The 27,626-nt window shown below is 38.8% G+C and overlaps 1 protein-coding gene and 1 long non-coding RNA gene across 3 annotated transcripts in view; both read left to right on the forward strand.

Annotated features, from left to right (window-relative positions):
* hook3 (hook microtubule-tethering protein 3) overlaps positions 1–19,470 on the forward strand; it is a 29,944-nt gene extending 10,474 nt beyond the window's left edge. The window contains exons 9-24 of one of the 2 annotated variants that reach the window (XM_042508723.1): positions 3,472–3,635; positions 3,739–3,879; positions 4,247–4,334; positions 4,866–4,979; positions 5,160–5,270; positions 5,411–5,495; positions 5,786–5,855; positions 8,797–8,937; positions 9,240–9,327; positions 11,421–11,455; positions 11,620–11,702; positions 11,834–11,934; positions 12,088–12,192; positions 12,411–12,482; positions 13,539–13,675; positions 13,855–19,470. In XM_042508723.1, the coding sequence (XP_042364657.1) occupies positions 3,472–3,635; positions 3,739–3,879; positions 4,247–4,334; positions 4,866–4,979; positions 5,160–5,270; positions 5,411–5,495; positions 5,786–5,855; positions 8,797–8,937; positions 9,240–9,327; positions 11,421–11,455; positions 11,620–11,702; positions 11,834–11,934; positions 12,088–12,192; positions 12,411–12,482; positions 13,539–13,675; positions 13,855–13,867 (1,548 nt within the window). In that variant the 3' untranslated portion in view covers positions 13,868–19,470. The remainder of the gene's footprint in view (positions 1–3,471; positions 3,636–3,738; positions 3,880–4,246; positions 4,335–4,865; positions 4,980–5,159; positions 5,271–5,410; positions 5,496–5,785; positions 5,856–8,796; positions 8,938–9,239; positions 9,328–11,420; positions 11,456–11,619; positions 11,703–11,833; positions 11,935–12,087; positions 12,193–12,410; positions 12,483–13,538; positions 13,676–13,854) is intronic. The other variant, XM_042508722.1, reaches the window with a different exon arrangement.
* Positions 19,471–25,134: 5,664 nt separating this feature from the next.
* LOC121959543 lies at positions 25,135–25,636 on the forward strand. Its single transcript, XR_006106926.1, has 3 exons — positions 25,135–25,205; positions 25,422–25,494; positions 25,599–25,636. It is a non-coding gene; the product is annotated as an uncharacterized LOC121959543 (long non-coding RNA).
* The last annotated feature ends 1,990 nt before the right edge of the window (positions 25,637–27,626 follow it).

Raw genomic sequence — 27,626 nt, forward strand, 5'->3', positions numbered from 1 at the left:
ATCAAAATCACTGTATTTCCTTTTTCTGTCAGATGTGGTCAAACTTAAAAATGTTTGATGATTCATCTTGCACTCAGATGAGTTTATGAAAATTCATCAAATCAAATGGACGTGAGTTGGCTTGCGAGCAACGTCAGTAATATAAAACTGCATTTTACGATTTGTAAGCTGCAATATGGAGTGAAATTTGAGAGATTTGTGTTTGGATATCAGTGGCAAAATCTTTGTTTCCATTCCCAAAACAATGTGGCGGAGATCTTATTCATTCATCTCTCCCTTGCTGTCCTCCTGATGTAACAGTGAGGGAGGTGTGTGAAGCCGGCAGTTCGCTTTAGCTCTGTATCGCGTAAACTCAAAGCCCACCCACTTTTTAGTGGTCCGATCAAATGCAAAGGATTTGATATAAACCCCTCTTGTAGCTGTACGCTGCTTAAATATTGTGTTTCGCTGGGAAATGCGTCGCAGAGCTCGAGCTAAAGATGCTCTGATTTTGGTTTCACGGGGACTTTGAACATATATGTGAATTTTTAGAATTGCTAGGAAAATACTGCTGTGGTCAGATGTATAATTTGAACTGTTGAGTCTTTAGTATTACTCTTTGGTATTGAGCAATTATTATTGTGTAATGACACTGCAGTTTGAAACTGAAAAGATTAATGAACGTTTATGCACACTAATTATGCACTTTGCAGTAATGTAGTTCATAGTTAATTAGGTTCAATAATAACATGTTATAATACGTCCACCAGTTTTATTCTTAAATTTCTTTTACTATATTTTGTAACACTTTTACTATCTAACTGATTGTGTATTTCTTCATACTTTTAATAGCTCTGTTTAGGTTCCACTTTAAAAGCAGCTCCCTTTTTGACATAATTACACTGTAATTACATGGTATCAAAACCCCTGATTGTGTTGCTATTGATGGGGTTTTCCCATACTTAACTGTTTCCTTGTCCAATTAATGATACTTTTTCTTTAACAGTAATAATCTGTTACAAACAGAATATTTGTTAATAGCAGCAGATTTACATTTATTTTCTGCTAATGATGCAGTTGATGGAAAAATGGAGCTGTTTATTAAAGGGTTACTTGCTCTCCTGTTGTCTTAAACCAGTTTCCTCTAATTTCCTGACTATTTCAACACTGTGTGCCTTGCTTTGAAGGCCCTCCATGTCCAAGAGGAGCGTGATAGACTGAGGTTAGAGTTTAATGAGCTAGAAGAGAGGGTAAATCCAAACTTTCTTTTCTTTCTGTCTCTCTCTTTCCATCCATGGCGTTTGGTGTGTCTAATAGTCCTGGATTTTTTTTTTCAGTCTGCTTGCACCAGCATCCCCTTCGGAATCCAGATCCCGCTTCTCCTAATTACGTGTGCATGTGTGTGTACACGTTTGTGCACAAGTGTTTGTGCACACGTATACACATGGTCCTCTTGAGGCACAACTGCAGTTTTGTGTTGTCACCCCCTTCACTAATTATCCTCTGCCTCTTTACCTTGGTGTGTTTCATTGCTTTCCCACAGCAATAGTAGACAGCAAGGGGAAACCCCAGGAAGGAGTCATGTCTTGGAAAAAATGTTGAATGCATGTCAAATATTTACACAAAGTGTATAGTATTTATATGTGAAATCACAATTTTTTCCACTTTGAATGAAAAAAAACAAGCGCACATCAAGAAATTTTTTAAGTAAAAAAAAAAAAAAAAAGGACATTGGTCATTGAGCAAGCAGTTGCACCTGTAGGAATTAAGCATGTTTTTACAAAACCCTTTTTTCTGGTATTGGGAATGCACAAAACTGACTCACACTCTGTTTTCTTCGTTTTGAGTTGTTCTGGTCACAGCTTTAACAGGCTTGTTGCAGTGAGAGAATTTTCACACTGGTGCTAGTTCTCCCAGAATGCCTCCAATAAACAGTTATGTGAGAGACATAGCTGACATGGCTTGTATGAAGAACTGTCAGAAAAGCATAATTGCGTACATTTGAAGGTCCCAATATTTTGATGAAGAGCTATTGACTTGTTCCTGGCAAATTCATAAAGAGTCAGGGTGTACGTGGTACAGGCTTTACATGCTGGGTAATTAGAAATTTTGAAACTAGGGATGTCCCCATCCGATCTCAAACATCAGGTTGGGGGCCGCTCAAGGCATTTTTTGACTGATCAGGATCAAGAATTTTTAGCATATAGAGCGTTCAATCCTTTGTTTTATTACAGCTTTCACACAGGTGCTTTTACTGTCATGCAGAGCAACGCGATGCACAGTCTTCGTCACCTCTGATCCACTAAGCTGTCTGTCTCTCCTCTCTGCTGAACATACGAGCTGTAGCTGAGCCCTGCCTCCTGCAAAACACCACACACCATAAAAGAAAAAGCAGTATCAGACTGTTTATTTATGTTATCCTCCTTAGAGAGAGAAGAGGACACTGGCTTACTACAGCCACACTCACCACTGCAAAATGAAACAAAAGCCCTGCAAGCAAAATTTAAAGTGGCTTATTTATTACTGAAGGGTAATCTGCCCCAAAATATGTGCAGAAGATAAAACTAAAAACTCAGCAGACTACAGTTCATTCAGGTTACTGAGACACAGGCTATACTGCAGCAACAAACCCTGGATGGTTAACAGGACAGAGGCCTTCCCTCGAGACAGCAAGGAGGCCAACAAGATTAAATGGAGGGTTTGTCACTTTATTTTGTCAAACAAATTAATAATAGGCTAATAAATAATAAGAAAAACCCATCGAGGAAAAAATTGATGCAGGTATTTTAAAAAATAACTTAAAAGAAGACTTTTTAAAGTGTGCACTGTGCAGCTGTAGTATCTAGGAAAACAAAAGTATTGAATCAGGACTCTGTATCGGCAATATGAAATGATTCGGATCAGGATCTTGTGCAAAAAAAAAAGGAAAAAAAAATACATTATTGGGACACCCCTATTTGAATAGTGCCCTACTTACAAGTTTTAAAATATTAAGGTCAGTTCTTCAATTTTTTTGAGGTGCAGCAGACTAAGTAAATAATTAGTATCATTGCACATTTAGGACAAAACAAAAAACAACAGCTTCTGCTTTGCTTTGTGTGGAGTTTGATACCCTGTCTATCACATTGAGAAGGCAACATCAAACCATACATGTAGCCTTCTTTGCAATGTTGGAGTTTGTTGGTTTGCCCCGTTGGAGTGTGTTTGGTGTGTGCTTGCTTTATTGCAAGAATTGATGCTGCAGTGATTCAACCTAATCTGATGGGTTAGACGCTGTAAAGAAAATGTTCCATGCACATTTAAGAAGCTTGAAAGATAAAATTTGAAAATTTTCAGTTTAAGTGTCCTAACTTGTTTCTCTTCCCCCTCACTTCTCTCCGTCTTAACATCCATTTCCTCTCTACACCTCTCATGCCCCCTTTTACCCCTTTGTCCTTTTTCGATTTTCTTTTTGCTTTTCCATTCTTTTCCCTCCTTTTCACTCCCACACAGGTGGCAGCGCTGCAAGAGGAGAAGAGCAGCTTGCTAGCAGAAAATCAGGTCCTGATGGAGAGACTTAACCAGTCTGACTCCATAGAAGACATAAACAGTCCTGCTGGACGCAGACACCTCCAGCTGCAGACACAACTGGAGCAACTGCAGGAAGAAACCTTCAGGTGTGTTGCTAGAAGGACAGATTTTTTTGTCATAAAAAGTGAGAGTTGAATTGACTGATGTCAAAATCTCATCTAAAAGATGATTCTTGCTAATTCTTTCCAGGTTGGAGGCATCTAAAGATGACTACCGAATCCGTTGTGAAGAGCTTGAAAAAGAACTCTTGGATGTGAAGTCACAGAATGAAGAGCTTGCGTCGCTGGCTGATGAAGCCCAGTCTCTCAAGGATGAGATGGATGTCCTCAGGTAAGACCGAGCTGCAAAATGTTGGCACCTAACACACACAGATTACCTGAGTCACACAAAATAAACTAAACATTAACCGAGAGATTCAACCAGAAAAGAGGTTCTTATTAGTGGCAGCTTGCTAAAAACATTAAAATAGCACCATAATTACAGGTATACATAATTTGATAAATAATAAGTCTTGCACCAAAGGCCTGATGGGTGTGAAAAAGAGTCAGGAAAACAGTATTGTTAAACCACTTTCCTGTTATTTCACACTTGTGTTGTTACAGGTGTGTTGCTACACAAACATTGCCTCGGTAAAGCTTCCCGCTCTTTTTTCCTCTCTAAATGTAACATCACAAAATGCCTGTTGTTTCCCTTCCAGGCATTCATCAGACAAAGTGTCAAAGCTGGAGGGAACAGTGGAACACTACAAGAAAAAACTGGAGGACATGGGACTTCTTAGAAGACAGGTACACACAATCACACACAGACAACAGATTTGTTGTGATGAGTTTCATTTGATTTCATTTATATATTCGCACCATTAAAAACAGTAACAGAAAGCAGTACCAAAAGAATACAGAAAAAAAACAGGGTGCCGTAAAGGGTAGACACCCAAATGGACTTATAGAAGTACCTCACTCAAGGTAATGCAATAAATTACAGTACTTTGATGCAAGCAATATACATTGGGGTCAACAAAAAAAAGATTCTAAGTGTTTGTGTGGGTGTATGTGTATGTGTTAGTGTGTACATGAACACGTGAGTGTGGATATGCGCATAATCAGACTGTGGGTTACTGTATACCAATGAAGGCTAATGGGGGGCTTACTTCTACAATTTTTTTCTTGCAATACATTACACAATGTTCATGGGTTTGTAAGAAACATTTAGTTTCAATCCACATTTTTTACTAATCACCCAGTCCAACAACTGGCAGTGTTTGTATGTCCAAGATAGATGGCACGAAAGCAATTTACATTTCTGTCGCTGTTTTCCAGAATAAGCTTATGGAGGAGAAGAACACAGTGTTAATGCAGACCAATGTCGGTTTGGAAGAAGAGCTACGAAAGGCAAATGCTGCCAAGGGCCAGCTGGAGACTTACAAGAGACAGGTACCAGCCGTCAGTCATGTTGACTTTCACACGCAGTAATCAGTATTTGTATGGACCCAACGTGTAACTTTGTAACAATACTCATGCATAAGCATGAGTATATGTATATGTATATGTATTATTGCATATACATATTTTGAGAGATAATATCTTCCCATTATCTGTCCTTTCTTTGCACAGGTGGTTGAACTACAGAACAGATTGTCGGAAGAGTCTAAAAAGGCTGACAAGATGGAATTTGAATACAAACGTGTCAAAGAGAAAGTGGACTCTCTTCAAAAAGAAAAAGATGTATGTACAATTTTATCAATGTGAGCGCTGTTACATTACAAAAGAATGACACAACAGTATTGTTTTTACTCTGCAAAAAGATGTTTGTAGAAATACACCTTCTGTATAACTCCTTAACACATTTTTCTCTCCCTCTGTAGCGTATGCGAACAGAGAGAGATTCCCTGAAGGAGACTATTGAGGAGCTGCATTGTGTCCAGGCCCAGGAGGGACAGCTTACATCAGGTAAAACTAATAACTGCTAAGAGTGCCTAAATATAAGAAGCATTTTTTCTTTAAACCCATCACATTCACTGGAATTCATCCAGCTAATGAAATATGTCAAATGTGTGCATTTTGGTTAAAATGTTTTATTTTAGCATATACTTCCATTTTATCTATTTACTTTAGTAAGAGAGTAACAGCATTAGTCACTTCACCTTTCTTTTTTATTTGGGTATAATGTCCTGATTTCATTAGGCTTAAGCCTTGGGGAAATTCTGACTAATGTTCTTCTCTTGGTCTGTTTGTTTCAGGCTTGTTCCCGTTGGTCGGCAACGACGGCTCTGATTCGCTGGCTGCTGAGATCACTACCCCAGAGATACGGTACGACTTTTGAACCCCATGATTAGTTTCCCTTTGGTGATTCTAAAAGAAGGTAGTGATATGGAGTTGCAGATGGAGTGCAAATATCAGAACATCTAATGCGTTTATATTTTGTAGGTTTGTTAGATAAATATGAATATTATGCTTTACAGAGGAAGAAATGTCATGTCAAAGTATTTGTCTTTTCTGTTTAAAGGTCCAGTGTGTAAGATTTTGGGGGATTTAGTGGGCATATAGCAGTGAGGATTGCTCCTCCTTTCCAAAACAAACGGACCAGGTGATTTAAACTGGTAAAAACACTGAATAAAGCAGTCTCACGTAAAAAAAAAAAAAATGTTTTTTTCAATGCTGCTTGTTATGGAGGGGCTGCTAACTATGATTGCTAATGCAAAAATCTTATTTAGAGTCAGTGCTGATTTTTTTCCATTTTGAGCTAATGTTGAAACATGACTGTGCAGCACTGCAGGTTTGAGGATGAGGACTTGCTCCCTATGTATATATAAATGGCTCACTCTAAGGTAACGAAAACATTATGATTCATATTTTCAGATGAACATTCACTAAAGAAAACATGCTTATTACATTATATTCCATCCCTGCCAATATGTGCCGCTAAATCCTACACGCTGGACCTTAAAGCAGTACTGTATATTGTAGATTTATCAGATAAGACCGGATTCTGGACACACTTTTTGGCTCCCAGTTTTGCAACTCGTTTAACACACATCAGTGCAGACAGAGTGTAACCTTTGAGAAATGCTTTTTGGGGCAGACAGTTTGATCCTTTGCTGATGTTGCTGCTCTTGTTTGTGTTTGTTTTGTGTGTGTGTTGTATATCTGTGGTGCTGCTGCTCACTTTGTAGCCAGATGGTTTCTCGTCTGTTTCCCTTTCTCTCTCTGCTGTTTTAAAGCTGATGGGTTTGGCCTAAAAAAAAAAAAGGCGTCTCTGTAGCAAGTTATGTAATAGTTGTGTGTGAGTTACATCAGCCTCACTGCTGCTCTCCAAGAGGGCTGGGTTTTCTGCTGGCTGCATACCACGCCTGGATTTTTTTTTTTTCCAACCTTCGAGAACCAAAGCAAATATGGATTTACATTAAAATCCTCTAAAAGCTACTAAAGGGAGGAAAACCGTACTTGAATTAACCCAGTCCAGCCTATTCACTGCCCTCTAGAGGTAAAGAAAGCTGTTGTGCGCTGAGATGATGTCATATCCTGCAAGCTTTAGAAGGTGGAAATAAGATTTTGCAATAGCACTGTTTCTCAGGAGAAACCTAAAAAGAAGAGCTGTGTGTGAAATACAGAGTTGGTGATGCTGTTTTATGTCTGTTGGTTGTCAGTTCAGCATCAAACAGTGAGCGTAAAAACTGGAATAGGCCGTGCCTTTTTTGACAGATTCAACCTGTTGCTTTAATAAGCCGCATCTGGGATTGATTTCTGCCCGTCCGTTTCCTCTGAACAGCCAGAACAACAGCTGGAAATGTAGTCATTCTCTCAATCTGCTGCAAAATAGGAATCAGTAATCTGGTCATGATGATACAATATTTTTCCAATAAGCTTTTCTCACGTCTTCCTTTCCCCTCCGTGGTCTAACCTTTGCTAGCCAGCTGCTGTGAGTTAGTCTGGAAAGATTTAGTCTGTTCTCCAGTTGGACAGAAGTCAGAAGCCACACCCTGAAAGAGCCATGAGACAGACTGTGTGCAACACTATCAAACAGCAGATCCAATCTAATCTATCTAGTAAATAGACTGAAAGTATTTCAAATAGCCAAGCTGTTCCTTAAAACTAGCAAAGGCATCTGAAACATCTTTTAGACAAACAATGAGTGAGTTCCAGACAGACTGAGTATCAGACACACCATGCTGTATCCCACTCTACAGCACAGCAAAGCTGTTATGTTGTGCACAGCGCTCTGTTTGGTCTTGTTTTCATTCTCATTTTATGATGCAGAGAAGATGAGTGAATGGATGAGTGAAAGTGGGTATTTAATGTGTTTCAGCAGTAATGAAACTAAATTTGTATTGTGGAAAACTACATAGTTCAATGAAAGCAGTAAGCTTTCAACCATTACGCTGTTTTTCATCTGCCACCACAACAAATACAAAACCTCTTACTGCCTTTTACCACTTTGTTGTAAAAACTTAAATTGCATTAGAAATGTGGAAATCTGAAATAACAAACCCTTCTCCACTGTTTATTGTTACCAGACACCCCCACACACAACCAAAACTGACCATTTCCTGTTGATAGCTCAGCAGTTCTTCACCACTTTTTGTTCAGCACTGTTGAACTGTATGAACATAATGCAGAAGTTTTCCACTCAGAAGTTATTGTAAACAATCACTAGCCTTCGGTATGATATAGAATTGAAACAGTCATCAGGAAACACTCATTGGGGGAAAATATACTTTTATATGTATAAAATTATAGCTTTGAAACAGTGACTTGTGAACAGTTGTGTCAGACATATTTTCAGCTCTGGAGATAGACGTCCAAGTCCAGCACTTGTAGTATAACAGCAGCATTACAGTAGTCTTGTTGCTGTAAGTGTTTCACTATTACCTAGACTGAGTCTGCAAATGTTTAGCATATGTTTGCATAAGAAGCGTATGTCACATTTTTTGATTTTCCCCAGTGCTAACAAAATTATAATTTCTCATGTTATATTTGCTGATGATGCACCGTTTTTGCCAAATAGTAACCTGGGACAGATATAAAAATACACAGAGAACAATACATGCATACATGAACTCTCACTGGAGCCCTCTGTTTGCTTTTAGTCATGATAATGTGACATCAGATTTAGTTTTTGAAAGCCATACTGAGTTCGATATTCTGAGTACAGGTGTATAACATACAGTGTTGGTTGTTTCAACTCTATGTGATCAGTTAGCAGCGATGCTTGAAATTAACGCTTGCTTCTGTTTGCTGTGTTTTTTTACAGAGAACATTTGATTCGTCTTCAGCATGAGAACAAGATGTTGAAGCTGGCCCAGGAGGGATCTGACAACGAGAAGATTGCACTGTTGCAGAGTTTACTGGAGGATGCCAACAGAAGAAAAAATGAGCTTGAGACGGAAAACAGGTCAGCTAAGAGCACATTGCATCTGCTTAGGAAAAACACTTTTAAAATCTTTCTCTCTCATGCTCAAAATCCCTAAGAGCAAAGAGAATATTTTACAACCTAGAATCTTTTGGACTGTAGTTTTGAAAGCCACACTTTTAATGTTGGCAGATTGTGTTTCCCTATTCAAAGAGTTTCTTTGTGGGGACTGGAATTTGAGTCAGTGACCTTTTCGCCAGAAGCCTGCCTCTCGATCTTTGCGTATTGCTGTGTTAAAGCTGTCATGACAAACTGGTACTTTTTTTTTTTTAATTTTTCTCCAGGTTAATTAATCAACGCCTGATGGAGGAACAGAGTCAGGTAGAGGAGCTACAGAAGAACCTTCAAGAACAGGGTTCGAAGGCAGACGATGTGAGTAGTGAATGTTTCTTCTGCATTACGGGTGCGTAACTCTGCTATCAGCTGAAATGTTGGCAACAACCACAGAAAGTCAAATTCCCATAGTACCACACTTACTGAACAGAGGTTATCCACAACACTGCAGTACGCAGCTCCTCCTAAAGGTGCAAAATTTTGTTGCATTATTTTAAAAAGAAAAGGCAAAATTAGTGAACAGTTTTACACACTGCACATTTGTTTACATGCTTGACCCAGTGCATCGAAAACAGTTAAAATCACGTACTTTATTTTGTTACTAACTCTTCCTTACAATAACCATTATAACACTCATTGTTTGCATGATAGTGTTTTTTTGTCTGTGTGCGCTTTTACATTGTTTCTATGTTGTAGCCATTGATAGCCTTAATAGCATCAGTGAAAGAAATTTGAGATCAGCAACATAAATTTGTTCTACTTCTTATTAACACATTTAACGTGTGTTTTGTCTGTGATACTGAAACAAAAAAAAATTAAAATTTTCAGCGCTTTCTTCTCTGTCCTTTGTCTCCTTCAAACCAGTTCCCAGTTGGAGACAACTGGTATTTAGGATGGTTTGGAGCCGCTCCCAAGGAGGTTTATGTGTGAGCAAGAGCTTGCATGCATGTGAAACGACATCTTTCTTTACCTCCATAATTAACGCTGATTTAAAACACTGAACTTTTCTTTCTTTTGTGGGTTTCTGGTTCCGTTCCTGCCAGCCTGTGCAGATTTTGCATCCCATCACAATTGATGTCAGTCTTGCTTTAACCATCTATCTTTTGCACTTATTTTCATTTTTTTACCACTTTAAGTGTTTTATGGAGACAGTTCAGTTTATAAAAACAAGCATACGGCAAGCAGAAAGTGGAAAATATGATCTTTAATTTGCGTGGAAATCAGTGCAATTTCAGTCAGGCAAGGAGCTGGCGTGTCAAACGTTAGGTGCAAAGATGGGAAAGATCACCTTCACGTATTATATCCATGGATGTAAAACCATCCACATTTGGCAGGTCTGTGATTTTTGCCAATCAGTAAAATACTTGTGCATTTTCTTTTCAAATGATGCTCCCACTGTCAGACCATAGTAAGTATCATCTTGTGATTCCTGACGAGTTCCCTCTTTTTTAGACTTTGCTCTTTCTAGATTATTTATTTTGACTTTCTGAAACAAATGTGAAACAACTCAGAACGTAATAATTCACACATTGTTAAAAACTGTGCAGAACGTAATGCTAATGTTGTTATGTTTGAATACACACATTTGCAGAGAGTAGAATAAGAACTCACTTTAAAGAACACACTTTAAAACACACTTTAAAGTCTTTGCTACTAGAATTACAACGTTGTGCATTTGTTATACTGAGTTGCTGCACACAAGCAGTAGTTAGTTTTTTCCTACTTAGGTGTAGAGATTCTGTTGTTGTATTTTTCCTGTTAGAAATAGAGAGGCATCTCTAATCTTTTTTTTGGCATCTTCTACATGTAGATAGTTCCTCTATGTAGAAACCCAACTTTCCTCTTCAGATTTCTGCTCTCACATGATTTTGGTGCACACCACATTGATAGTGCTTCTGCTCATGTATACAAGTTCAAAAAACTGCCAAGAAATCAATCGGAGCACTCCTCTAATTGGAAATATTCTATGTGATTATTCAACCAGGAAAAATCATGTAATCACCCACACAAAATTTGGGCTTCAGGTCTTCATTACTTCTTTATTGGTTGCGTCATTTACAGTAATTCCAGATCTCTTGCTTGGATAATGATAATATAATACCACTATGATATTATTCTCCAAACATAATCTGCAATACACTTCCCTCTGTTGGATGAGAAGCGAAAGCATGCAGGGTTTTGTTTTGTGCTGCCTTTGATTACAACTTTGAAAGATCCTTTTTAATCAGGTGAGAGAACTAGTATGGCTCACTAATGTGGCTGCAGGTATAAAGTTAAAGAAGACTCAAGTTTGCTGCAACTCCTGCATTTATCCAACAATGTCTGAGAGTTTGTTTTTTTTTTTTGTTGATTTGGGTCGTGTAGACAGGAATATAATGTTATAAAACATGTCGACATTTGTCTTTTTTCAGTCCTCCATTCTGAAGAAGAAATATGAGGAGCACATGTAAGTTATCGTCTTACAGACTCAGAAATATCTTTATATATTTATATATATCTAACATCAAATGAATGTCCTCTCTATTCAGGCCGAGAATGCCTCCCTTTTATATTGGCCAAAACTAGGCCTAAAATACATTTTTGACTTTAATGCATTGTACATCTAATCAGGGAGAAACTACAAGAGTTGAACAATGAGTTACTGAAGAAAAACGCCTTCATCGACGAAATGGAGCCTAAATACAACTCCAGCGGTGAGTCTGACTTCCAAATGTGTGAAGTGCAGCTAAAGCCTTCTGCCTTCTTCAACAAAAAAATCTTAAGGTATACCTGTTAGCCAAAGACAAAGAAGCTAAGCCCATAAAAATATGTTGTTACCTCTCAGCCCAACGAGTGGAGGAGCTGGAAGAAGCCTTGAAAAAGAAAGATGAAGACATGAAACAGATGGAGGAGAGATATAAGAAATACCTGGAAAAAGCCAAGAGTGTGAGTATATATATTTAAATATATATTGTTTTTGTTTTTTTGTCATTGATTTTGTTTTATTACTAACAGCTAGTGGACAATGTTGTTGTGATGCTTTCAGTAGTTGTGGGTCAATAAGAAAAAGTATTTAATGTGATTGAATGTCCTCCCCAGGTGATCCGAACCCTGGACCCCAAGCAGAACCAGGGTTCAGGTCCAGAGGTGCAGGCCCTCAAGAACCAGCTGCAGGAGAAGGAGAGGATGTTGCACTCACTGGAGGTAATCGAGTGTCTGAAGAGTTAGATGATCTGGTAAAGAAAGGGTTGGACCTGATCAGTTAGGTAAACCGGTCCCCTTATAGATCGTAACCACTGACTGGAGAGGAAAGCCTTTTAAAGTGTGCGAAAACACAATGGAAAAACTCAGATATCAGTATATTGTAGCATTGCACCTGCATTGCTTAACATTTTTGTGTCTTTCATATTCCCTCCAAACAGAAAGAGATGGACAAGACAAAAACTCAGAGAGATTACGAGGAGAAACTGATTGTATCAGCCTGGTATAATATGGTAAGATGAAACTTTACATTCTGAAACTGTGACACAGTTTTTCCACTAGTGTTGTTTTTTTTCAAACTGTTGCACTAATATACACTTTCGATTTTTCACCGTGAAGAGTAATAAAACATACACCCAAAAATCCTTAATATCAAAGAAATATAAAGCTGCAATGATACATACTTTAGTTGATTCGTCAGTGAAAAGAAATAAAATTGGCACTATTTTGTGATTATTATTATTAATGTGATTATTTGTATGAAACAAAAAATACCAAATATTTGATCATTCAAACTTGTCAAAAGTGACAATTCCATGCTTTTCTTGGTCTTACAGTGAATTAAGTACATTGAGGTTTAAAACTCTTGGTTGGACAAAACAAGACATTTAATGATGTCTTGAAACTGCGATGGGCATTTTTACTGTTTTCTAATCTTGTTGGACAAAAATAGCAATTTAAAGACATGATTGTGGGCAGTGGGAACTTGTGATCACTTTTTTGATAATGTACAGACTAAACGATTAATGGATCAATTGTGAAAATTATCATCAGATTAATTGATGATAAAAGTAATTCTTAGTTTCAGCCCTAATTTTAACTAATTTAACCTAATTTAAGTCACCAGCTGTAAAACAAACAATAACCAAACTTATTGGAAGATGTAGACACTTTGTACATAATTTCAAAAGAAATATGGTTTATTGCATGCTTTATGTATGAATTCGAACATGTTTTATGTTTTTTTAAATGCCCATTTTTATGTTTTTATATATTGTATGGAATAAGAAGTCGTCATTTGCAAGTCATGCAGCAAGGTATTTAAACCACTAGGGGGCAGCATATACCTTTCTATAAACTTCAACAATGTTTGCTCTGTTGCACATTTGATCAGTAATGGGTGTTAATGTTCACGAGTTGTTAAAAATGCACCAGTATTGTTTTTTAGGTAATTTGCTCTCACGCATCGAGATTAACACACTGATGGTCGCTAATTCTCTGGTGACTTACTCACTCTGCGTGTTGTGCTCCCACATAAGCTCTTGCTCTTCCTCTGTATCTTCTCTCAGGGTATGTCTCTGCAGAAGAAGGCGGCTGAAGACAGACTTGCCAACACCGGCTCCGGTCAGTCCTTCCTGGCCCGACAGAGACAAGCCACCAGCACACGCCGCTCCTATCCAGGCCACGTCCAGCCAGCTACCGCAAGGTAGATGGCAGCAGGGCAGAATAAAATACCGCGACAAACTACCTTACAAATCTCCTGAACTTACACACAGTAGATGTGCCTTCTTTTGAGGCAGTCTATTTCCATTCATTTCTAATGGACGTCCTTGTTTCCCTATATTCTGTCTATTGATTTTCTGTTTTTTTTTTCTTCTTGATCAGATCCATGAGGTAGAGATGCCAGGCAAGACAGCCAAAATCTTGCACCACTTTTTTTTCCTGACTAATCATATTTTACCCTGACTCCTATGATGCCAGGCTCCTTTTCACACCCCAGCATATTTGATAGGGTCTGACTTATCACCCCTAACACACTGACCTTCCTTCGCCTGTGCTCTGAGGCAGACCTTTGTCAGACAGGTCATTTGGATCCAGAGAGAGAGAGGAATCCCATCTTCTTTACAATTTACTGTCGTTTTTGTTAGAGGAGCAGCCCTGCCTGTTCATGCAGTATTTATGCACATCTCTACCTGTCTTGGCATTCGAGGTTCATCTTGTTTCTTGACCGGAGTTGACAGATTATCTGTCCTGCGTTATCTGTTTTAACTCTTATAATGTAGCTTTCAGCAGGCGACAGCAATTTTCATTCTCATGAGTGTGTGTTTTATATGTATTTTTCAGTTGGGGATAAGTTGCTTCTCTGCAATGTCATTGTGTTTTCAATTCAGATCAATATTAAGCAACGAATACATTGAGGCATAGGAAGATGTATAGTCATCACATGTAAATGTTCCATTTGCTAGCTAAAATGTCTTAATTATAACCAACACGACAACACAATTTGGATAAAAACAGGTTAATATGGGCTGGTAACAGTGCAGCAATAAATTGTGAATGGTCATTTCTTCTGAGCAAAGAAAGGTAAAATAACTGCTTTATGACACTAGAACAGTGACGGTAAGTTTTGGCATTGACAATAAAATTTGGAGTTAAAAAAGGAACCGAAAATAAGAAAGAAAATAAAAGACAGACAAAGATGTTTTTCAAAAGTATTTTTTTTTTTTTTTGCATTTTGGTTTGTTTTTTTTTTTTACTTCATGTCACTCTTTCTTTTCAGTATCAGTTTTTTTGTACGTTTGCTTTTACATGCCAAAGCAGTGGCAGAAAGTTTTTTTTAAAGATTATTTCTGGGCTTTTTGCCTTTATTTGATAGGATAGCTAAAGCGTGAAAGGGGGGAGAGAGAGGGGTTTACGTTCAGCAAACGGCTGAGGCAGGAATCAAACCGGCAGCTTCTGCAGCAAGGTGCACACTTTGCCAACTGAGCTACTTTGTGGCACACAGTGGCAGAAATCCGAACAGGGTTTCCACGATTACAGAAAACCTGAAAAAGTCATGGAATTTCACAAACAGTTTCCTAGCCTGGAAAAGTTATCAAATTAGTAAAAAATCTTGAAAGTTTTAGAAAAGTGATGGAGTTTTGTTGAGTATAATGCTCTTTCCCTTCATGTATGCCAGATAGCAGAATTTTTCTTATCATAGAGTTAGCATCTGATATGTCCTTTAAAAGTCATGGAAAAGGTTTAACATTTTGTCCATAATCCATGGGAGCTCTGGCTTAAATTGAAGAAAGAATTTAAAAAAAAAAAAAGTCGTAAAAAAAAAAAAAACTGACACTGAAAAAGGAGTGACATAAAAAAATTAAAGATTTATTTTTTCTTCTGACTTACTGTCGCTGTTATCATCATACTGCTTCAGCTATTGAAAGTGGAATCCACAGCAGGGCAGATTGAAGCAAGGATCATGTGCCACATAACTGTGCAGATTAGGCTTCATTATCTTTCTTGAGGAGCCAATGTCAAATAAACTGAAAGGTATCAGATGGTTTTAGCTTTACCGGCATCGACAGGTTGTCTCAGACAACACCTCGTGTGCCATAGTGTTCAATGTATGTGCCACAATATTTGGTTGATATTATCTCTGCAACAGTGCAGGCTTCCCTGAGATTGTGACTGAAATATAGATCCTCTGACTTATAGGTAGAAAGGGGATTTGGTTTGTAGATCCCTCGTAATGCCAACAAATCAACAAGTTTATTCAGTTGTCGCTCATTGAAACAGAAGAAGAATCAGTTTATTGCTGTCATAATAGAAATGTTTTTTAAGGTGTTTCAGAAATTAAAGCACACACTGCTAAGTATTGCCCTTGTCACTTCAAACGGGAATCTTGATGCTTGTTGCAGCTGTTCCTGTCCTTTATGTAACCCATTTATAGTTCCATTCTGTTTACAGTGTCATTGTTTTTAAGGCCCATCATAAATGATCTCTTATTAACATGATGCACCTTCAGAAACCTTTGAAATTAACCCCGTTTCTTCACTGTGTATGTATTCAGATCGAGGCCAGCATTTCACTCTAACAGGCCGTCTGACAGTTATCTCTCTTTCTCCTCCCTCAACAGCAATGTCACTGCATGACTGGCACACCAGTGAACTGGCCAAGCCTTGTGTGGCCTGGGCTAGGCTGCCATGCATGAACTACGTGCCTGTCTACTGTTTGCATGACTTTGCATTGACCTGCGAATAACCAGCACACCAGCAGCTGCAGCATGAGCACTAACAACCCTCTGCAGTGTCATGCATTGTAACTTCCAGGCAAGGCAAAAAATTAAAACTCCTTTCCTCCCTTCCAGCTCCTTACTCCTCATGTTCTCCTGTTCTTTGTTACCCTCTCTGTTCTCCTTCATCTCTCCAGCCTTCCCTTACTTTTCACGGACATGCCTGCTTGTGCTTTCACACCGCATCAAGTCTGTTACAATTCAACCTGTGTTACAAACACCAAGGACAGGGGCAGAACAGTGCATTGTTAGTTCATACACCCTTTGCTGTTAGTGTGTGACTCAACTGGCTTCCTCAGGATACCTCAATGACATATTTCCTCATATCTGTTGTACTTACATTATTGGAGGAGAGTTTGCATAAGCGTGAGAGAAATATTTGAGAGGTGTAGCCCAAAAATCAGTCTGCATAACAAAAAAAAAAATCCCCCCTTTAAACATCTAAGTGTGTATCTCCTGCGATGGTTCTGCCCAACCTCTCCTCAACATGTTGCTAGATGGCATCTTAGAAGTGGTTTTTACCTCAAGTGTTAGAGAGTACAACAAGGAAAGCTTATGGGGCATCGCTGTGTTGCCCTGTAGGCTTTTGGACAGTTTGCAGTAGGAGCATAGGATGGCAAAATAAGTGTTTTTAAAATGAATAACATTGTTACAAATATGCTTTTATACAGGTTAAAAGCCCACATTAAGCCTACATGCAGTTTTTCTTTACATCAGATTTCATATTTGATGTCCATTTCTTGATAAAATGCCCAAGTAATACAGTTATGCAGATAGAGTGGCTGTATTGTAGTTAACTCCTATGTTGTCCGTGTTATTTGTCTCCGTAGCAAATAACCTGTGGTGTAACTGAGCCAAAAGGCAGAGGCTCAGCTGCATTTTGTCAAACGTGTAATGTTTCTAACTACAAAACAGTATTGCTAATTTGATAAAATATTGCCTGGAGAAAAAAAAACATATGAAAGTGTACATTAGTTCATGCAGGCTGATGTACAGTACATTCATTTGGTTGGCTTGAAAGGGCCAACTATTTTGAAAAAGTAGAAAGGGAAGCCATTGCAACAATCTCAAAGGATCCTGTATGGCAGTTCATGGTAACCTTGCGTTTCTGGCATTAATGGAAAACATTTACTGCTTGCACCTGCAGTGTTAAGCGGATGAGTTATACAAGAAGCAATTGACAGCATCAGTAATAGGGAAACTTAACTTGGTGTTGCTGTAAGTCATACTGTACATTTTGTGTAGCTTTTTTTTTAAACAAATGTCTAAGTTAAATTTTATTTCCAGAGTGAAAAAGACTGGAAATAAACACCTGGACCTATAGGATAGGATATATGCATTTTATAGGCATAAGTGCATACATTTTGTCAAATAAGAGAGATGGTTGAATCCTCCAGTTTTAGTGCCTTTGTTTAAAATATATTTAAAAAAAAAAAAAAAAGAAAAACAACAGGCTGGGCTTTTTAGGACTGAAGGCAGCAAGGCATGCCACCTTTAAAGACCGGTTTTATTGTGTTATTTGAAAGGAAGACAACAAAAATGTCTGAGATGAGCTTAAATTTCATCTACATGATAAAAAACTAAAATTCTGTAGGCTTAATGAGGGCTTCTCTTCTTGTATTTTAACCTATTTTACTCATAAATGTTATATTGTTTAACCTTGGTTTAAATCATGCCGTGCATTTTTATCTAAATGGCTTATTTATTCTTTTGCCGCTTGTACAGCAGTGTTGTTACATTTTTTTTATTTTAGTATTATATCACCACTTATACTGTTACAATGGATGTGAAGTTTCCATACAACATCGAGATACTGTTAAATACTTGTCTTATGCAACAAAAGGAGGAGATGGTTTGAATTAGTGTAGTGTTAAAGGTTCCATTTACCTCCAGTGTTTTCAGGAAGAGGAGTTTCTTCGAAAACTTACCATGTTTGAAAATGAATGTTTTCTCATCAACAAAAGCACATTTTTACACTTGTGAATTTACCGTTACCCGACAAAGATAATATTTTCCAATGTTTTAGCAATGGCAACAAAGATGGGAGTCATGTTTTTGGGAAAATGCTTGTTAGCTGGAGGGCATTTGTAATTGCATTAAAATGAAGTTAGCTCAAATGTTCGGTTGATTTATCTTAATTAAACAAGTGAAAATTCAAAATCAGTTTTCCAGAAGTGAGCCATGAAACAATATCCGCAGGAGGAATTCAGCTGCAAAGTAAATCTGTGACGTTTTGTCCAGTTCTCTTCTCGTTTCTGTCCAGATCTGTGTTTTGTAAACCACTTGCCATTAACATCCAGCTGGAAGTTATATTACAACACAGAACCCTTTTTAACCGTCCATCCCCACGAGTCATCGGTTTGGTAAGAAATCTGTATATAATGGAACACATCCACATTGTGGTCGACCTGTTTAAATTTATATCAGGTATGTTGGGGAAACATTTTCTGTTATTTAATATCTCCCTAAGAGGAAGCATATTATGTCGTTCCCTTTCACCCCCCCCCATCGAGTCAGCCACTGAATTTTGTTGCTGATATGTGTCTGTGTATATACTTATATTACTGACAAATAATGAGATAGTGGGGGAGAGAATACAGGACTCCAGAAGCCAGCAAGTTTTGGCCATTTTCAGACCTTAATAACAATTTCTCCTCAATAAAGAAGGAAAAGTAACATCTTGATGTACTGTTAAAGCTACAACTCCAAATATTTCCTTTATATTTATGTTTGAGAACTAAATACCGAATGAAAGTTGCAGTAATCTTTACAAAAACCAATCATAATGTGGTGTATTACTGACACGCCTAAGCTAAAACGAGTACGCAGTGTTCCCTAGTGTTACTTGACTGCTAATTGCACTTTCCAGTGTGTTAGAGAGATGAAACAAACACGATGAGGCTGTTAACAGGTCAGAATCTTCTCACTATGCGTGCAGTGTTTGCTGTATTTTTTTACTCATTGGAAAACTTTTCTTTACATATTGAAGTAGCAAATAACCTTCCATTTGCCAACTTTTATATTGCTTGTATACAAAAACACCATGTAAATACTAAATGTGACAGTGAGGTGTCTGGCCATTTGAGGAATGAGAAAATAAAAATTCATGTAAAGGTAGATGGATTTCATATAGCATCTGTCCGATGAGGACCTATTGATGAAAATGTGCTTCCTACACTGCAAAACTTGGAAATGACATTGTAAATAAAGCTTGTATAAAACAGGCTGCTCGTCTGTTTTTCTAATGATAACAAATCAAAATGACTGGTATTGTGTTATCAGATAACATACACTTTCATGTTAAAAAACAACTGTGCAAAATGTTATTTTATGACAGTCAAATATGAAGAAATTATGACTGTTATGATGTAGTGAGTTAACTTCCCCTGTAATTTTTCTCATAAACTGTACAGCAGAGTTTCAGCAAAACCTCTGAAGGAAAACATTTCATCTATTAGAGTTGAGGATATTTTCAGTGTGATGCAGTATCATTTTAGCTGACCTTCCCTGTACAGTAGTGTGTAGTGACACTACAATTCTAGTATGGAAACAGTTTTATCAAAATAAGGACTTCTTCTCTGTGATATGTGAGAAATTCTAGCTGTAATGCCAGTATTTCTTCATCCTTTATGGCTGCTCCGGGTAGTACAGTAACAGCGTGAATAGACATGCAATAAAATCCAAGCAGTGACCCTGCTGACCACCGCAGTGTTTAGTGAGGCTGCTTTTGAGCTGTGCTGCTCTCTCTTGTTTGTCCATGCGCTCTCAGCATCTTTTTTAGATGTAATGCTGTAATTTGCTATAATGGTGTCAGTTAGATTTTCTCTGTGAGAAAAAAATTAGCGGGTTTTGGCGTGTGAAAAGTGTCAGTTGCATTAGTTTCATGATTAAGCATAAAATTTGGAAGCCCTGCAAATCATTGCTAACGGCTGCAGGCTGCTGTTTTAGGTGAAAAAATTCTAAAACCCCATTTAACTCTACCTGCTGAACACTAAACTGCAGACAGACACAGTTACAAGCTAGTGGAGCATTTAGCAGGTAAAGAGACAGATATATCCCTCAGGGGCCGGTAAAAACAAATCTAAAAAAGAGTGAATATTGGACTTAAATTCACTGAGTAGCCAGAAACACAACCACAAATAAAGGATAATGTCCGTTATGAGCAGTTGTTAGCTAACTAATTCACTACATCAACTTAGACTGTTCAATATCACTGTGCACTTGTTTCCGATGCACCCAAATGGCCAAAAAATAATCTAGCGCAGGTATAAAGCGTCGCTGATCCAAATCCTTTTCCCATGACTGAGCGATGAAAATCCATCCACACATCCAGGAAGGGATCATGACAAAAACCTTGGGGGCAGGTTTGCATGTCACATACACAAACACACAATAACACAAAAACAGTCAGGTTTAGGCCTGGAGTGAATTTCAATACTTTGTTCATTAAACCCTTTCCAGCAGTGCGTCTTAGCTTTCATTTGATCAGTAGATTGATGAGACAGTATTCAAGTCGGGCAGATGATGGAAGAAGTGATTTATTGTTTGTATGTGTTCTTTAAATACCCCACAATCATTCTCTCATATGTAACGAAAAATTTGGCTTTGCCTTTGAATTACAGCAGGCTATATGGCTTAAGTCTAACTTTTCTCATTAATGCAGCACTATTTGTAAGGGCTATGTATCGTAGTGAATTCTGATTTTCAGAATCTGCTTGTGTTATGAACTCAGTCTGTGCACACAAACTCATCCCTGCCTGGGAAATGAAGCCTGGATGCCCCTCGAGGCTGCGGACACAGGAACTTCCCTGTATCAGTGTCCCATTCTTCATTCCTGAGAGCTTCTTGTTCTCTCTCTCTCTAACCTCAGCCTCTGGGTGCTTCTTCCTGACATTTTGCAGGCAGAGGTCCAGAGTCAATACAAACACACTTCTCTGGTTTCTCTCCCACCTCCAACATGATGAGTCTGACTGAAAGGAGGGGAGGTGATAGTCACAGTCCACTGTGTTGATAACACTTTCCGTCATGTGTGCTGAGGGTTCATTTTTATCCAAGTTAGGTCCAAAAAACAAATTAAAGTTTAGACTGTGATGATAAATTGTCATTATTATTGTCTACTTTATACTTTGCTTGTGATGTTGTTTGCAAGTGTTTCAGTGGATATTTTAGACAGGACAGTTCTCTGGATTACAGACGGGGGTCGTCTGTAATCATTCAAAAAGGAAAACTGACAAAAAGCACACTAGTACTGACCAAGACCAATGCTGCAGGACACAGCAGCGACTACAGCAATGGACATTCACCAACAGCTGACCGTCAGCTTCATGTGTCAGGGCCTTTAGTCCTGTAACCAGTTTATATTGTACCCATATACAGTATACCTCTATATTGGAAACATTTGACCGACCTACCAAACGCTGCAGATTATCTCTACTATTTATTGCTGTGTGGATGTAGTGGACAGTTTCAGCAAATATGATAAAAAAAATACAAATTTAAAAGTTACCAACCACATCTTTAACAGGTAATTGCTGTAATTCCAGTTTCTCCATTTTGTCATCAGGATTTCAAAGACAAAATGAGGTCAGGGAAAATCAATGTAAAAGTAAAATAACACCAGGCAGACAGTGAGTCATGAATATTGTGAATAGGGTGGACAACCAGCAGCCCTGACTCGTTTCTACTCGTGTGGTCCAGACAAATAAAAAGCCCCCAGTTTGTCCACTCTTGCTTGAAACATGACCGCAAGGTGTCTGATTCATTACCGTTTCATGATGGTCAGACATTCTCTCAAAAATTCCATTACAGAGATAGAAATGAATTAAACATGAATTGAAATAATCTGAAACAAGAAACGTCCATATAGATATACTCATGTAATTTACCTTAAAGATGCAGTGAATTGTACTGCATCAGAATATACAGGGATTTTACTTTAGATGGCTCGGGTGTATTTTCATTGGACAGTTTGACACCTTAAATGCTTAGACACTATGTCAGCTAAATGGCAACGCTGAGGGTTCAAAGAATGTACAGTACACCCATTTCACAGAACATTGTTGTTCTTACCCGAAAATACTGCCAAAGTAAGAACATTGTTTTCAATATCCAAAGAAAATGTTGTCATTGATCCCAGATGTTTTTTTTTTCTTTTCTTGTTTCGACTCTCAATATTGAAGTAATTATGGAAACATTCCACCAAGAGGAAAATCAGCCCAAACGAGAGCTGTCATTTTCCTAATGAAAGAGCCTGTTATTATTTCTTCATAACTTAACATCTGGCTGACAATATGGGCTTTATGACACTTTCAATTTACTTTTCAATCAGACAGATGTGGGGGGAGGCCTGATAACACAAGGCTCTCATTGATGCACACACTCCAATGTGCACGCACAATCAGACACACACAGATCAGGTGTTGTTTAAACGCTTTGGTTTGGAGCCCGGCAGATACCTGACCTGAGGTTTTAACACCAGCGTGCACACAAAAAGCACACACCTTCCAACACACACACACACACAAGAGCACTTTCACCATCAGCCAACACGCAGCCAACCTCTCCACTTTTACATGATCATTTTTGGCGTGACTTCAATCGGAGGCAGGTGAGAAGTGCACCGGCAAAACTGAAACCTCATGCCTGGCCTGTTGACACAGTCGGAGAGTAAAAGGAAGGCAGAGTGGCTCTTTGGATTGTACTGACCCCTGTGAGCAGGAGAACCGAGCAGTCTGACTGACAGCCGCTTTGTAAAAGGCTAACATGCAGGCCAAGTAGGGATGTGATATTTTTTCGAGACACAAATCTCTTTCATTTGACAGGAAGATTTATTTATTCCCAGCAGTTTTTGGCCTCCTCCCAGGCTTGTTATGCCTTTAAACGGCCTCTCATTGAGCGATAGGTTACCGAGGTCGCCGGGAGAACAGATCTGATTTTCTCTCCTACACGAAGCCCGACATTTTCAGCCGGATTCTCAGGCTTTCTGCCACATTGAATCCTATCTGATATAAAGCAATGTTCACCGTTAGAAGCAGTGATGCAAAAATGATAACATTAATCAGAAGAGTGTTTTCTTTTTTTTTTTCGCAGTTTCTGGGTTCATGATTCAGCTTCACATCCAACCTGATTTTCTTTCTCCCTTGACCCTTCTGTCCTCTAAACCGGCAGAGGCCATACTTGTTTGGTTTTTTTTGGTCATGAGCAGACTCAACAGTAAAATTTAGCAATAAGATTTATGCACTCAGTAATAAAATCGAAGTCAAGTGAAAGTGTTAAATAGCTCTAGAACAGGCACCTGACACCGTCAAGTCTGAGCCAAAACACCAGCTGACTGCAGTGGACTTTACTGTAAACTTCAAGTTCCCTTACACACCAAGCCAATGGTCGGCCATCAGTCATGGTCGGGCCATTGGTGACCACCTGTGGTCCTAGTTTTTGCAGTGTGCCCCAGACCGCTGGCATGAGTCGACCCTTGTAAGCCTTCAGATGATTTAGCGGTTTTAGTGTACGAGAAAAGAAACAGAAGTGAGCAAAGCAAACAAACAACTAAAATCAAGAGGGTGTGAGATCAAAACAAACTTGTTCTGTCAGCTAAGATGTTTTTTTAGCCACTGAACAATCTAGCAGAAATGGCAAATACTTGATTCTCATTGATAGTTAGCACACAGCAAATATCTGTCATGGTTTGAGGGTTTTCTTATACTGTTGACTTTGTTTTGGGTTTTTTTTCTGTTTTCTAGTTACTGATGTTCTGTTTCCTGTTTTGTATTTTTACCCCTTGTGTGTCACCTGTGCTTTTTCTCTGTGTCTCCTTGTCTCTCTCCCTGTCTCTGTCTTTCCCTGATTCTGTGTCCCTCTTTCACCTGTGTTATCAGTCTGGTCTGCCCTTCCCTGTCTGTCTCCCCTGCACACTGGTTTCTGTTCAAATCTCATTTGCTCCAGTCCAGTGTTTCCAGTCACACCTTCTGTAGTTAACCAATCCGTTTCCCTCCAGCTCCTGTGTCCACCTGCCCAGCTGTGTGTCATTGTCTTGATTAGTTCCTTTATGTACCCGTGATTCCCTTTGTCCTTTGTCAATTTGTCTGTTTTCTTCGCCATGTTCCTGTTGTCCCTGCCTGTTCCTGTTACCTTGATCCTCCAAGTTCCCGGTTTGTTTCTGTTCAGTTTTTGCTCATGTTTTATTTGTTCTTTTATTTTTATTCACCTGGATGGATAATCTTCAGCATTAAAGCTCGCTTTGAGTTTGTACTTCTGGCAAATCTACAATTTGGGTCCTCATCCTGCCTCACACATGACAGAACAAACTGACCAATCATGGACCCAGAAGAACAATTTTTTGCCATTCCCTCCTCCAATCCCTTCTGGGGAACCTGGCCTTGGGGGTTCCTCAGTCCTTAAAAAAGACTCCCAAGCCAGGGCCGACCGCAGCTCCCCAAGTCCAGTCTAGTTCTCTGATGTCCGTTCGGTGTGTCTGGGCCTTTAGACATTCAGAGAAATGGACTTAGTTTAAAGAGCATGAAAGTCCATTTAGGGTTGGTGGGAGGGGAGATGGATGGGTTCAACAAGCACAGAACTTTGACTTAGAAGATAAAAACTCAATGTTGCGTTATGTGGTCACATCAGTCCTTAGTCACTTGAGTAACATCAACCACAATATTTTCCTAACCAAGTAGTTTGTTGCCTAAATGTAACAACCAGTATCTTCTTAGTCACGCCACCTACCACTGACACCTTCTTCGCAAAGATGCAATGTAAAGAACTGCCCCCGGCGTTGTTATTGTGAAGCAAACGGTGTCAGAATATGATGAGGAGTTTTATCATATACAGCATCACCACGTTGGGGTGATCAGACATTCTGCCAATGGTTTCACACGTCTTTACTTTTCTACAGGTGGTGGTAATGTGCCAAGAAATGCTGCAATCCACCACTAAAAGCAGGAAAGAATATTACTACTAGCCGGTAAATGTGAATTTTACCAATGTAGGTTCAATATTGATCAGTTTTGCAAATGTTTGATAAGTAAATGAATTCAACATTTGTGTCGGACCTCGTACACACAATAAGTTGCTTCTTTACAAAAAATGTGCACAGGACATCTTAAATTGACATTTCAGTTGTTACTTATGAAAATGGTCACTCTCTTTCTCAAACACACACACACACTCACACACATAGGCCGCCAGAGAGCAGAAAACCACCGGACCAGAGGGATGAACGTCTGAGTGATCTCCACGGTGTTTGAGCCAGAGTGAGTCACGCTGGGAGCCGTGACCACTAAATCAAAGAGCTGTTTGAACAGCTGCATTCCTTCACACCCCTTCATCCTCTCTCTCTCTCTCTCTTGCTTTGCAGTGATACTAATTCTGCTTTTGCCGTCTGCCCCACTCCCCCCCTCTCCTCTCCAAGTAATGTTCTGGTGTGATGGAGATCAAGCTTAATGGAAAAAGAGTGCAGAAGTGAGGTAAGTCATCCTTTGACTGTGGACAGGTGTCTATTAGAGGTCGAGCGTAAAGATGAGACAGAGGAACTCTGTAAGGCTTCACAGCAGCAACTGCAGCTGATTTATGGACCCGTGACAGCCCTGAGTGAGTCATTATGTAGCTTCCATTTCTTTTCACACATACAGCTGCCCTCCTCCAGAGTCACATACTGTTGAGCCATTAGTTTCCACTGACAGCCACGGTAATTGCAATTGTATGGACAAACTCAGCACTGAAACATTTCTTTTGACTGAATTCTAATGTTTCAAACTTTTGCCGGTTCTCTGGATTTGAATGGACAGAGTTAGCAGATAGTAGGAAGTGACAGCTGCTGACTGAACTGCAGGCAGAGGAGTTGAGTCTTTATTGCTTAATAATTAAATAATACAGTGCATCTTAGCATGATGCAATGGTCAACAACTTAAAGGAGTGCTCAGACATTTTGGGAAATACATTTATTAGAAATTTCAAACAAGGCATCGTTTCTGGTCATTTGCCTGCTACAGAGCTAATGTAGAACAGATGATAAATGCATAATTAGGTCCTTCAGCATCATTAGCCCATTTTACACAGAGATCACACTATAGGGCCGCTATGAAGTCCTTTTTTTGTGCTACCTTTGCATTGTCACACAGAGCCAAACAACAGTGGCATCATGCTGCTCCAGTGTGTGATTTTAGATAGCATGCCTGTGTGCAAGCATCTGTTTTAGCAAGCAACATACCACCTGCATCTGAAGCATTATCTGGTTCCAATTCTGATTGTAACCACAATTTTGACATATTACTAATGCAACAAATAGCTGGGTTAGGTTCAAGCCCTCCCACGATCCTGACTAAGATAAGTAGTTACAGATAATGGAAGACTGAATGAATTAAAAAATGCAACAAATATGAAATTAGTTTTTGGGGTGCATGATTTGCTGTCACCTTTTCAAGCCAAGAATGGCCAATTTCTCTGGCAACTCTTACTGTCAAGCCCTGATTAGTACTCTGGACTTAATCAACATCTTATCAATAACATAAAATCAAGGCAAACCTGGAAACACACATGCAGCAGTGAAGGTCAGAGTCAGAATCAATGTCAGACTTCTACTTTTTTTGTGTTAGAAACTGTAAGCCTAAAGAAATGTTGGTTTTGAGCACATTGAAGCCTCTGGCAGGGACAGATAACTGAGACATCAATTTGAGCATGTCATCATGAAAGCTAATGATCTGAACACACATGCACACTGCACATCAGAGAGAGAGAGAGAGAGGGATAGAGAGGCCTTTTGGAACAGGCTGGAAGTCGAGGGTGGAGTTGGAATGATAATAGTAGGAAAGATAATTATTATTTTTCTTTACCTAACACTGGCTGCCAGCAATAAACAACCCCAGATCAACTTTTGACCTCAACTGGAGACAATCTTTTTTCTGCAGAAAAAAAAAGAAACAGGATAGATTTTAAACAGGATTTTGTTGTCAGTAAATCAAATGAACAAACCCAAACATGTTTAATGTGACTGACTGTGTCTGTTTGTGATTTGATGCCAAAAAATACTGATAAACAAAGAAATCTAATCCATAGTGGAGCAGTGTGTGAATCTGAGCAGGTAATTTTGCATAGTGGCATCAAGTATCTGATAAACATGGATGTCATATAATATAAAGGCATGTGCAATCTTCAAATGATCACTATGTAGTGTGACTCAAAGTTAAAGAGAAGCATTTTAGCATTTAGGTTCAGTCATTAAACCTTTGAATGCCACATTCATACACAAATTCTACAGTGTGTGACTGATTCGCCACAGCTTCACCCCCTTGTCCAAAAAATCAAAATGCTGATGGCCAAAATGCTGAACTCAAGGCTTTAAAATGGCAATCCAAAAACCGATGGGGGACGTAAACATTTTTTAAAC

This window comes from Plectropomus leopardus, chromosome 20 (assembly GCF_008729295.1).
Source record: "Plectropomus leopardus isolate mb chromosome 20, YSFRI_Pleo_2.0, whole genome shotgun sequence".
Classification (NCBI taxonomy): Eukaryota; Metazoa; Chordata; class Actinopteri; order Perciformes; family Serranidae; genus Plectropomus; species Plectropomus leopardus.